The sequence below is a fragment of the Aythya ferina genome (assembly GCF_964211825.1).
Source record: "Aythya ferina genome assembly, contig: HAP1_SCAFFOLD_42, whole genome shotgun sequence".
Classification (NCBI taxonomy): Eukaryota; Metazoa; Chordata; class Aves; order Anseriformes; family Anatidae; genus Aythya; species Aythya ferina.
Window position 1 is genome coordinate 159,047 of NW_028181459.1, and position 12,161 is coordinate 171,207.

General features: G+C 45.7%; 1 protein-coding gene and 1 long non-coding RNA gene across 2 annotated transcripts; one reads left to right on the forward strand and one right to left on the reverse strand.

The window, feature by feature from the left end:
• Positions 1 to 6,270: 6,270 nt before the first annotated feature.
• Positions 6,271 to 9,518, forward strand: LOC311428324. Its single transcript, XR_014687643.1, has 2 exons — positions 6,271 to 8,308; positions 8,833 to 9,518. It is a non-coding gene; the product is annotated as an uncharacterized lncRNA (long non-coding RNA).
• LOC311428318 (maestro heat-like repeat-containing protein family member 7) lies at positions 8,414 to 11,700 on the reverse strand. The gene is made up of 6 exons (XM_084539839.1): positions 11,529 to 11,700; positions 10,835 to 10,990; positions 10,582 to 10,683; positions 10,107 to 10,209; positions 9,787 to 9,846; positions 8,414 to 8,894 (listed from the first exon to the last, which is right to left on the reverse strand). The coding sequence occupies exons 1-6, from the start codon at positions 11,673 to 11,675 to the stop codon at positions 8,731 to 8,733; spliced, it is 732 nt and encodes a 243-aa protein (XP_084395965.1). The 5' UTR covers positions 11,676 to 11,700; the 3' UTR covers positions 8,414 to 8,730.
• Between the last annotated feature and the right edge of the window lie 461 nt (positions 11,701 to 12,161).

Genomic DNA, 12,161 nt, shown 5'->3' on the forward strand with positions numbered 1-12,161 from the left:
AGCACCAAAGGTAAACATTTTGTCCAGGGAAGTCGAGTTTCCAGAACTAATTTAGTTAATTGTTTTTGTTTGTTTCTTTCTTTCTTTGTTTATTATTATCTGATTCATTCGCTCCACTCTTCCAGAAGATGAAGGATGCAAAGGAGTGTGAAATTCCCAGTTAATCTCCAGAGTCTGCATTAGCCCTTGTAATACCTGTGATGTGAAGTGACTTCCTTGATCAGAGTCAACATTTTCAACAGTTCCATACCTGGGAATTATTTGTTTGAGCATTACTTTAGTTACTGTGTTCACAGTAGCGGATACTGAAGGGAAAGCTTCCACTAAAACTAGTAAGTATTTAAATCTTCCTATTTTAGGGAGTTCTGTAAAATCCACCTGTATACTCTGGAAGGGTTGAATTACTGGTTCTCTCCCCCTTTAGACTGACTGCAGATGATTTTCCTATTTACCTTCTGACATACTGCACAACTCCTGCATACTTGTGTGGCCAGAGTAAATATTCCCACAGATACATATTTTTGTATCTTTTGTACCTTGGGCAGTGACTGGATTCCTTTTTTTTTTTTTTTTTTTTCTTTTTGGTGCCCTTTTTTGTGCACTCTTGCAATTTCAGTAGGTAATAATAAATTGTCTGGGACTTGCTTTACAAGCTCTCCATGGACCAGTTTCTTCCCCTTACTATTGATCAACCCACGTTCCTCCCATTTTACCAAATATATGAACCACCCCATAAGTATAATTTGAATCAGGATAGATTATTCCCTTTTTCCTTTTAAGAAGTGTGAATGCCTGATTCAAAGCATACAATTCACAAGTTTGGGCTGACCAGTTATTGGGTAATCAGCCCATCTGTTTTACTTCTCCACTTAATCCATCAATTATAGCACATCCATAATATCTCTTTCCCTGTACCACCTTTGAAGATTCATCAAAAAACAGAATATCTCCTTCCTCAAGGAGAACATCTTGTAAATCAGGTCTCATTTTAGTCTGATAATAAATTAAATCCAGGCAGTTATGTTCTATACCCTCTCCGGCACTTTCTCCTCTCCATAGGAAAGTAGCTGGATTCAAGCATGCTTTTGTGGCTAACACTAGATCATCCTTTTCAATCAGTATTGCTTCATATTTCAAAATTCTAGAATCAGTCAGCCAGCACCCAGCTTTCTGAGTCAAGATCGTCTTAACCCGGCGTGTGGAGTGGTAACTACCAGATGACCCCCAAAAGTTAATTTCCTGCTCTCTTCAACCAGAATCGCAGTTGCAGCTACAGCTTGAACACATTCAGGCCATCCACTATAAACTGGGTCTAGCGATTTAGACAAATAAGCCACTGGTTGCTGCTTATCCCCCCACTCCTGGGTCAATACTCCTAATGATCCACAGTAGCAAAAAAATAAAAAGGCTTATTTAATGCGGGTAGAGCTAAAACAGGCGCTGTGATTAGGCTCTGCTTCAAATTTTCGAACTCTTTTTCTTCTTTTGTCCATTCAAGTTTATTAGGCTCCTCCTCTAATAATTTAAGATACGACCCTTTTGACTTCTGAGCATATGCTTCTATCCATAATTGACAATATCCTATTAACCCCTGGAACTTCCTTGGGTCTTTCTTAGTTTTGGCTAGGGGTAGCTCAACAATTCTTTCAATCCTCTCTGGATTTATTCTCCATTTTCCCTCAGACACTAGATGCCCTAAAATCTTAACTTCTCTTTCCACATATTGTAATTTGTTTTTTGATTCTCTCAAGCACTGTTTTCCCAGAAAGTTTAGTAACTTGTTAGTGGCTTCTTTCACCACTGTGTTATCTTGTCCTGATAACAAAAGATCATTCACATATTGCAACAGTAATACCCCCTGTGGATATTGGAATTGCTCCAAAATCTGCTCTAAGACTTGCTGGAATAAATCTGGTGATTCTGTGAACCCCTGAGGTAAACCCATCCATCTATACTGTTGTTTCCGACTTGTTTCAGGGTCTTCCCATTCAAAGGCAGATATGTTTCTGCTCGCAGGGTACAGAGGACAGGCCCAAAAGGCATTTTTTAAATCAACTGCACTGAATCCACTTATGCTTATGTGGGATCTTGCTCTTGGAGTATATGGATTTGGAACCACAGGGTGGCGCTTCCACACTATTTCATTAATTTATCTTAGATTCTGTACCAGTCGGTAAGAACTGTCAGCCTTTCTTACTGGCAGAATAGGAGTGATAGAGACATGCATGATTCCAATAAACCATCTTTAATCCATTCTCTTATTACTGATTTAAGACCATTTCATCTCTCAGTTGAAATAGGGCTTGAAATAGTTGAAATAAAGCTTCTGCTTTATTGCCTCATATCCTTCCTGCATAGCCATCTTTAGGGGAGTAATATTAATTCCTCCTGTTTCCCTCCTTGACCCACACTATGGGGTCTATTTCTTTCTCATCATCTTCTGTCAATAACTTCATTGATACCGTAATTCCTGTCTTACAATTTACTATCTGTATACCCAGTTTCATCATCAAATCCTTCCCCAGCAAATTAGTCCCTGCCTCAGGTACATACAGTAATTGCCCAGTGATTGTTTTATCCCACAGGCTCAGTTTGGTATCCCCCAAAAGTGGCGCTGTTATCCCCATCCCTTCTATTCCCGTTGCCCTTAGGGTTTTATCAGTTCATTTATTAGGTAATTTAAGCCCTTATACTTGATGGCTCAGTGATGATCTAACTGCCCCAGAACTTCTTCATGAGGTCATCAAGGGCTCTAGGTGGGACCAGCTTTCTGAGAACCCCTGACTCCTCTATTCTGAATTTGTAACAGCAAGCAACCTCTTCATTTTCTGTTCTGGACACTCCCACTTCAAGTGACCAGCCTGACCACACTTGAAGCATCTTCTTTGTCCCTGTCATGATTTAGGCTGCAACACAGGTAGCTTTCTCTGCTTGTCATTGTGCTGTTTTTACTCAGGTGGGCTTATTTAACCTGTCTTAAATATGCTCTTACAGAGGCACAAACAACATTGCTTATTGGCTCAGTTCTGGCAAGTGGCAGGGCTGTTATCTAACATGGGGCAGCTTCTGCATTCTTCTTGCAGAAGCCACCCCTATGGCCCCCTGCTACCAAAACCTTGCCATATAAACCCACTACAGTCATTCTGTCATCTCTCTTCCTCTCCCTTCTGCTCTGGGTCCGACTTCTCCTCCTGAGACGTTCTCCCTTTGTCTCCAATCCTCTGCTTCATTACCTGTTTCAGCGTGGATATCCTTAGTTTTGCTCTGTCTTTCCTTCTCCTCTCCCCTCCTGACATCCGCCTTTTGGGCCTCCTGCAGGAGGGTCTCTAGTGGCTTTTCACTCCATCCTTCTATCTTCTGGAGCTTTTTTTGTATGTCCAGCCAGGCTTTAGTCACAAAATGTACTTTCAAAAGCCCTTGGGCTAAAGGGTCCTCCGAATTCATCCCTGAGTATTTCCTCATTCTATTCCTCAGTCTTTGCAGAAAGTTATTAGGGGATTCATCCTTTTGTTGTTGCATTTCAAATGCTTTAGTAAAATTCTGGGACTTTGGTACAGCTTCCCTAATCCCCATTATTATTATGCCCCTTAAGTCTCATAGGAGCTTTGTGCTACAGGTTGTTACTATTCTAATTGGGGTCATCAAGTGGGTATTTCTGCTCTCCTGGAATCACTTCTGGTCCGGGGATGGGGGAGGTAGCTCTTTCTCATTCTCGCATAGCTGCCCTCCTAATCAGTCCCTGCTCTTCTCCAGTAAATACCACACTCAGGATTGACATAATCTCCGCCCACGGATATCAATTAGGCTGTAGAAACTGATCTAACTGTTCTGCTAGTCCAATGGGATCCTCAATTAAAGGTTTAATTTCCTTCTTAAAACTCTTAACCTCTCCGCTGATGACAGCAGAGTTCACATAACCTATTTGCCCTGGTCCAATCAGGACCTCCATAAGAGGATACATAGAAGTGCCAGCACTATTAGTATCAGGAAATGGAAAATTTTCAATGTCATTTTTACATTGTTCTAATTCTCATCGGAGCTTAGAGTGCACTTTCTTTTTAGTGACAGAATCATAGAATCACAGAATAATCTAGGTTGGAAGAGACCTCCAAGATTGTCCTGTCCCACCCCCTCCCCCCCTCCCCCTTCTGGGGCAGCTGCTGCTGCCGTCAGTACAATATTAGGATTATAGGGAGGGAGTAAATTATCCAAGGGTTCTCACTGACCAGTCCTTTCTTCTAACTCCTCTTTCCCCTGATCCTGACCCTTTTTCAGTAAAAGCTGATTCACCTCCTGGACCCAGCAAGCAGCATAACTTGATTCCTCCTCCAAAAAAAGGAACCTTATCATTTGCATACAAATATGAGTCTGATAAACACAGTCTTCATCAGACCCGTATTTTGGCCAAAATACTGAAGTTCCTTTTATTGGCTTTTTACGCCAGGCACTTACATAATATCTAACCATTTTTTTTTTCCTTTTCCCTGTTTTTTGGGTTGTTTTTCCAATTCCTTATCATTTTTCACAAAGGACCATCTTTAGACAAAGTTCCAGAGTCTCCATCCCCATTCTGCTCTTCCTTGGAGCCCTTATTCCCCATCTCTTCCTGACATGGTGCCGTGGACTTGACTGTTTACAGGGTTACCACACGCCTGTACCTAGGATAAGGAGAGGGGTATACTGCTGAACACTTTACCATGCCCAGGATAACATACAACTAAAGGCTCTTAATTCCCTGAGACTCTCTTTCGTCCTTCTGTCTTTTCCTTTGTCTGTCTATGGCCGTGCCACTCACAGGACTATGGAACCGCGGATCAGGACTCCACACTCGCTTCGCACTAAAAGTGCATTTCATTCACATTCCACAAAAGAGCCACCCAGACTTCTCCCTCCCCCCCCCCCCCCCAAGGCAATACAGTAAAGCTTGTCTTGCCTTGGTCAGTGCATGGAATTACTGGGTCTATTTCTATAATAGTGCCTGCGCCTGCTGCTCTCCCTTCTCACCAGTGCTCCACACAGCCTTTCTATACCATATATGTACAGTTTTATTTGATCAATCCTCTAATTTCTCATTTTCCCCTCTTTTCTCATGATTAGAGAGCCTGTGATTTTTGTTTTTACTGTTCTCACACAGTTTTTCTCAGTCTTCCTCCTCATTTTGGAACAGTGAAGCCTCCTACTGTCCACTTACCTACTTAGCATTTCCCTTTGTTTTGACTACACAACTATCTTTGAATACACAAGGTTAGTTTCCTACTACAAAAACACATTCTATTTCAAAAACAAGTTCTACTGCAAAAGCACATTCTACTTCAAAAACATGTTCTGCTGCAAAAACACAACTTGATTTCTCAAACTTTGTGGCCCAGGACACAGGAGGTTTTTATAGAGGTGAAGCTGGGCCATCTGTTTGTGATAAAGGCACCAATCACTGTTGATATGTAAGTATTATGTTAAAGAATTGACAAGATCCTAGCCATGGGATTGATATTGTTAGTGATATTCAGCTTAATTGTTTGTTATGTACATGTATATATGGTGTTAAAGTATTGACTGTGCATTGTTAAGAAGTCTTAATGTGTAGTTGTGGCTATAGCCAGTATAATCATGATGGTATTACACAGAATCACATAATCACAGAATTGTAGGGATTGGAAGGGACCTTGAAAGATCAGGTAGTCCAATCCCCTGTCAGAGCAGGAACACCCAGATCATGTTACATAGGAACGCGTCCAGGAGGGTTTTAAATGTCTCCAGAGAAGGAGACTCCATAGTACCCCTGGGCAGCTGTACCGGGTCTGGCTGGGATGTTAACTTTCCCTGCAGCAGCCCATAGAGTGCTGTGCTCTGCACGTGTAAGTAGAAGAGCATTGGTATCACACCACTGCTATGTCTGCTGCTGAGCAGTACTGGCACTGCATCAGGACTCCCTCTAATCCCCCAAGAGCCAGCAGGATGGGGATGGGCAAGAGGTGAGGAAGGAACATTACCAAGGCAGCTGACCTAAACCAACCAAGAGGATATTCCATGCCCTGTGATGTCACACTCAGCAATAAAAGGTGGAAAATGGAAGAAGAGCGGAGGAGTGGGCTCTAGTTGTGAAAACATCTGTTCTCATCAAGGATGTGGTCAAGTATCACATGTTTGTGGGAAGTTAGCCTTTGCTTTTTTGTTGTTGTTTTTGTTTTTTTTTCTTTTCCCTTTTCCTTTTTTTCCCTTTTGTTAAATTATTTAATTAATAATATATTTTTCCCTAATAGTTATCTTTTCTTTTAATTACATTATCCTTATCTATCTCAACCCATGAGTTATTTCTTTTCTTTTCTTCTTCCCCTTCTCTTCTAAGGAGGGGAAATTATGACGGCGTGGTTGTGGTGGAGTTCATCTGTCTACCAAGGTAAAACCACCACAACTTTGAGGACCACAGAGCACTGGAACAGGTTGCCCAGAGAGGTTGTGGGGTCTCCTTCTCTGGAGACATTCAAAACCCACCTGGATGCAATCCTGCACAATGCTCTAGGTGATCCTGCTTGGCAGGGAGGTTGGACTAGATGATCTTCAGAGGTCCCTTCCAACCTCAACCATTCTGTGATTAAATCATTGAATCGTTTAAGTTTGAAAAGACCTCTAAGATCATCAAGTCTAACCATTAACATAGCATTGTCAAGTCCACCACTAAACCATGTCCCTAGCACCAAATCCACTCATTTTTGAATACCTTCAGGGATGGTGACTACTAACTCCTTCCCTGGGCAGTCTGTTCCAATGCCTCACAAACCTTTCAGTGAAGAATTTTTTTCCTTATACTCAACCTAAACATTCTGTGGTGAACCCTGGAAGATTTAGACTCAGAATGCTGGAGACCAGGGAATGAAATTCCAGTCTCTAAACCCTGGTTCCTATTAAGACTGGGGAAGACACAACTGATTTCCTTTTAGACAGTGGCACGACCCACTCATTAGTGACAACTGTAAAGGATCTTTGCTTGAGGCAAAATGACACCAAGCAAACAACCAAATAAACCCATCCAAACCAACAAAGACAGATGAACAACTGGAAAAGTGAAAATAAATGGACATCTCCTGTTCTGTATCAGATAAAGATCTTTTTTCTAATGTGTGCTTTATTTCACCATTATCCTCACAAGGTAATATCAAATGCATTCCTACTAGACTAGGGTTAGTTTAAAAGATTGTATGTAGCCTATCTTTATCATGTCATGTGTCATCCTAACAAGCTAATTTTCACAATCAGACACTGTTGTAAGTCAACACCTTTAACATTTTTCTTCCCAACCTGGATTTAAAGTGGGATTAAGGGAGAACATAATACTTCTGCATAGAGGACCTCACCTTCTATCAGCAAATAAATGAAATGGACTAAATCTCACTTTACCAACAAGCGAGAATGGAGTGGAGGATACGCAGAGGTGGGATAATGCAAGCTTATGTCAGAATCAGTGTGCCTGCACTTTAGCTCACGTGGTGAACAGCAACCCTCCTAGTGATGCATAGTCGTACGAGTGGTCTAGTTCCCTGGAGAGACACTGCTCTCGGTCTCACCACTTGGTTGCCTCAACTAATCCCCTCCTTTGCCTGTGTCAACCATTTGGTGAGATAAAGAATGGGGCACAAAGGGGTGGCAAAGGATGGTAGCACCGAGGGATTGAAAATTAAATGAAGGTCAGTGAGGTTAGACAAACAATGCATGATATTGTCTCCTCTGCATTCTTGCCTGGCTAGGCCCAGCATCTGACAAGTCAGGAGCCCAGTGCACCATCAGGATTCTGAGACAATATCCTAATGCAACTGGATGCACAAAGCTGTGCTTTTCCCCAGCAGCAACACAAAACCCACAGCAGTGACATTTCTCCAAACGCGAGTCCAAAGAAAACCTCAGTGGGGAGAATCTTTGGCATGCAGATATGCACATGTGCTACACACAAGTCGAGTCTTGGAATGGAGAAGATGACGTGCACAAATGAATACTAAACGTGATCTACTAGGATAGTGTCCTGGTTTCAGCGAGAATTGAGTTAATTTTCCTCCTTGTAGCTGGTGTGAACAGTTATATGGGGGGGCTGGCTGGGTTGGGGGGACTGGGTGCTCAGGGATAGGCTGGGCACCAGTCAGCGGGTGGCGAGTGATTGCATTGTGCATCACTTGTTTGTACACATTATTAGTAGTACTATTATCATTATTATTGGTTTCCTTTCTTTACTGTCCTAATAAACTGTCTCTATCTCAACCCACAGGTTTTCATTGTTTTTCTGATTCTCTCTCCTACCCCAGAGAGGGAGGGGGGGAAGGTGAGTGAACGGCTGTGTGGTGCTTAGCTGCCAGCTAGCTTAAACCACAACATTATTAATAGTTTCCAAGAGATGGTTCCAGAAGCACAGAGGTTATGGCCCCACTAGTCTCACAACCAGTAATTTTATCATATCAGAAGGCAGAGTTACACAGCAGAGCAATATGATAACACTAAACCACCCCCCAGAAATGACAGACAGCACAACAGGGAACACATACAAGTAATGTGCCATACAACACAATTCTGAAAACAAACACAGCAAACCCAACATCAAAACAAAACAACAACAAAACAAAAACAAACACAAACAAACAAAAGTGATCATCAACTATTAAACTGATCTAATGTTTATAACGTCTTTTAACATGCTCTTTGTAGCATGTTATATCTTAATAGCTGGATTTGCTATTCCAGCTTTAATTAAAAAGAGTCATTTGCCCTGGCTATGCAGGGCCAGCAGCAACATTCTGCAAGCCGAACCCATAGAGGTATTGGCGTCTTAATTTGACTTCTTATTTTTAGGATGATCTGAGCTGCCAGAAGACACACTGGTGTATTGACATCCTTCATGACAACTTGGAGGGCTGCAACAGAAAGAAATAGAGCAGAGATGAAACCCACCTGTAATACACAATAAATGTTTGTTCATTGTCTTTTGTATTATAAAAACAAGGAGTTCTGTCTGAGGAGCGGGAGTTGTGAAAGCTCCCTGCTGAAGTAAGGAGCTGTATAATGCTTGGCTAGACACTATGAAAATTCTTTTGCTTAACGTAACAAAATAGAGAACCCCCTCCCCTTCTCTCCTTCTGCATCTCAGTTGTCTCTTTTGTTCAAAGACACTGCTGCAAAGCTCATGTAACCACCTCCTGATAAGCTGCTAAACTAGTGTATCAACATCCTGCCTTCCTGTCTCACGCTGGGCCAACATGACCAAATAAAAAAAATACGTTGAACCACAACGCCGAGGAAGACTACGGCCTTCATCTTCACGAGCACCAGAGGGACAGAGACGGCCCCCCAGCAACAGTGCGCGCAGTCGCAGAATATACCAGGATGTGCTGCGTAATCCCGGAATTACCAAGATATAAAAAGGGACCTTGGCGGGGGAGAGGTGCATGCCGTTGGCGGAGCCGAGACTCCCCGGCCGCCCAGCGCTGTTTTGCTTGCTGTTGGCTTACTCAATAAATTCCTTTCTATGGTTAATACAATGCTCTCTGAAAAATTAAGGGGGCAACTTATAACACCACGGACCTTCAGAGACCTCCTGGCATGCCTCCAGGCCATGCCAGCCCCACCTGTCTCCTTCCCTGGCCAGGGGAAGCAAGTGGGACAAAGGGATCAGCTGGAAACTGCTGCTCAGGAGCTTCCCACATGTCTCCCCCATTTCCCTGGAGCATGGGAAGGCATGGCTGCACACTGTGCAGGCTCTAACCCCTGTCCACTGGGCGCAGCACCCCCAGCACCGACCGCACTCACCTTGGATGAGCTCATTCAGCTTCTCCTCACTCCGGATGCCAGCACAGTAGACAGCAATCCCTAGGCACAGTGCTATTGTCAGAGCCTGCTTCCCAGCACAGCCCCATGTCCAGCCAGCCTGCCTGTGTCCCCTCCAGCTTCCCACCAAGGACGGAGCCTAAGGGGGAGCTTGAGCAAGGCACACACCAGGCCCACGTGCATGGGCAGGGGGCTGAGGGAGGCACAGGGCTCCTGGGGTACAATCAGGGGCTTCAGGGCCCACAGGGCTGGGCCTTGCTGCCAGGGCAGGGCCCAGACAGGGAAGCAGGGCCTTGGCTTACCGATGAATTTGACAGCCTTCTTTCGCAAGTTGTCCTGAGCATCCTCCAGGTATGGCAGGCTCTGCTGCAGGTATCCTTCCACCCTGCTCCTCTTCTGCCTGAGCTGGGGAAAGCACAAGGGCACAGAGCTCACAGACCCTCCCCAGCCAGCTGGACGACTCCCTCCTGCCAGCACCCCCCTTCCCCTTTCCCCCAGGCCATCCGGAGCTCCCAGCCAGGAGCTCTGTGGGGCTGAGGTTTGGAAAGAGTTAGGAGACCCTTCTGTCCCGCTGCCAAGGCCCAGATGGGCTAGGGTCTCCTCCCGCATCCTGGGGGTGGGGAAGGCAGAGGGGCCTGCAGAAGAGCCCTTGGGGCTCTGTGCTGGAGGGAATGGAGCCACAATGCAGCAGCAGGCGGGGGACTCTGGGCTGGAGCAGCCTGGGCATGTCAGACAGGCTTGTCCATATGGGGCCTGGGGCTGTGTGGTTCTCCTTACCAAGTACTCCCAAATCTTAATGACGTCTTCGTTCTGAGCCAGCTGCTCAAGCTCTTTCCACTTCAGGAACTTTGCACAAGCAAGTAGGGCTTCTGCAGAGACCTGTGGAGAAGCAGAGGCAGGGAGATGGCACCGCACACACATACCTAAAGTGTCTGATTGCCTGCTACCCTGGCCCCCCCCATGCCCAGAATACCCTTCTGGTGTCAGCACACCCAGTGCCCACGTCAATGGCCAGGTCTGAAATCTGTACCTTGGCCACACTCTCAGTCTCGTCACTCATCCGGAAAAGCAGTGGAATAATGGCCCTGTGCACGGTCTTCTTCATTTCTCCTTTTTTCCACCACAGCAGAAACTCCATCAAGTCTTTGAAGAGGAGCATGGAGCATTCTCGCACCTCACTGGACACCTGTTAGGGAGGACAAAAGGAGGACTTCTCCAACTGCCAGCCTCCCCCTGTCCATGGGGAGCAAAGGCCATAGGGAGGCTGATGTGAAGGGTGAAGCCTCGTGTTCGGAACAAAGGAGCTGGAGGCCCGCACAAGGCAAAGAAACAGGTTTCCTGCACAGGCCGTGTGTGTCTCAGAGTGCAGTCCCAGCTGGCCCACTTTTACTAGTAGCTGCACCAGCCATGTCAAAGCAAAGCTCTACTGGGAATGGGCTGAGGAGGAGACATAGCTGGCCTTTGATAATGCCTCTGGGGCATTCTAAGACTGCTCAGCCTTCATCTTCCTGCCCCCAGAACAGAAGCTCTTGGCTGCCCAGAGCTCTCAACTCGACAGGGAGAAGCCCTGCTGCACTGCAGAGCCCAGAAGACAGCCCACCATAACCCAGAGGATCAGAGAGAGGAGAAGGCCTTGCCCGAGTGCTGCCCACAGGCCTGGGCCGAAGGGCAGTGCCATTGCAGGGTGCCCGTCTGTGGGGCTCAGTCACCAACAGCAGTCTTACATCGTTAAACAGAGGCAGGAGTCTCCCAGCCAGTGCCAGAGCGATGCGGCTGGCCTCCTTCTTCTCCAGATGATGAATCACATTTTTGAAGATAGTCAGGGCCTTCATGGTGATGCACGTGTTGTCATACTGCAGTGTATTCATCATGTCCGGCAGCAGGACCAACAATTTTCCTCTCTGTACAGAACGACACCATTTGCTTTTAGTCAAGAGGGGAAGGGCCATCCTGGCCAAAATAATCTGATTACGGAGCACCAGACTCCTGCCCTGTGTCCTGGTAGCACAGACTGTGTTGTGGGGACAGAAGGGCACAGGGAAGGGACTTCAAGAGAGCAGAGATCCTGTATCCCCTGCTGAGTCACCCTCTTTGCCACCTGCTTCCAGGGAACCCATCGGGAAAGCTTCTGGAAAGCTCCACAGGCAGCCACCAGGCCCCACCACAACCCACCACACCACAACCCACCCCACCTCCTGCCTCCCAGCCTAGGCCAAGCCACGGCGTTGCCTCCTGCCCCAGCACCAGGTTGTCAAAAGGTCTTCACTTGGCAATGTCTCACTCACCATCTCAGGTCTCTCTGACATCGTGTCGAGGGCTCTGAGCACCATCCAGAGCATTGGCAGGCTTTGAAGCCT

Bases quoted from the DNA above. Each gene is read 5' to 3' on its own strand.
- LOC311428318 (XM_084539839.1), bottom strand. From the start codon at position 11,675: ATGATGAATACACTGCAGTATGACAACACGTGCATCACCATGAAGGCC. The intron at 10,991-11,528 runs GTAAGACTGCTG...CCTCCCTAACAG, and splicing joins TCCTGCCTCTGTTTAACGAT to GTGTCCAGTGAGGTGCGAGA. The intron at 10,684-10,834 runs GTACAGATTTCA...GCTTCTCCACAG, and splicing joins AGACTGAGAGTGTGGCCAAG to GTCTCTGCAGAAGCCCTACT.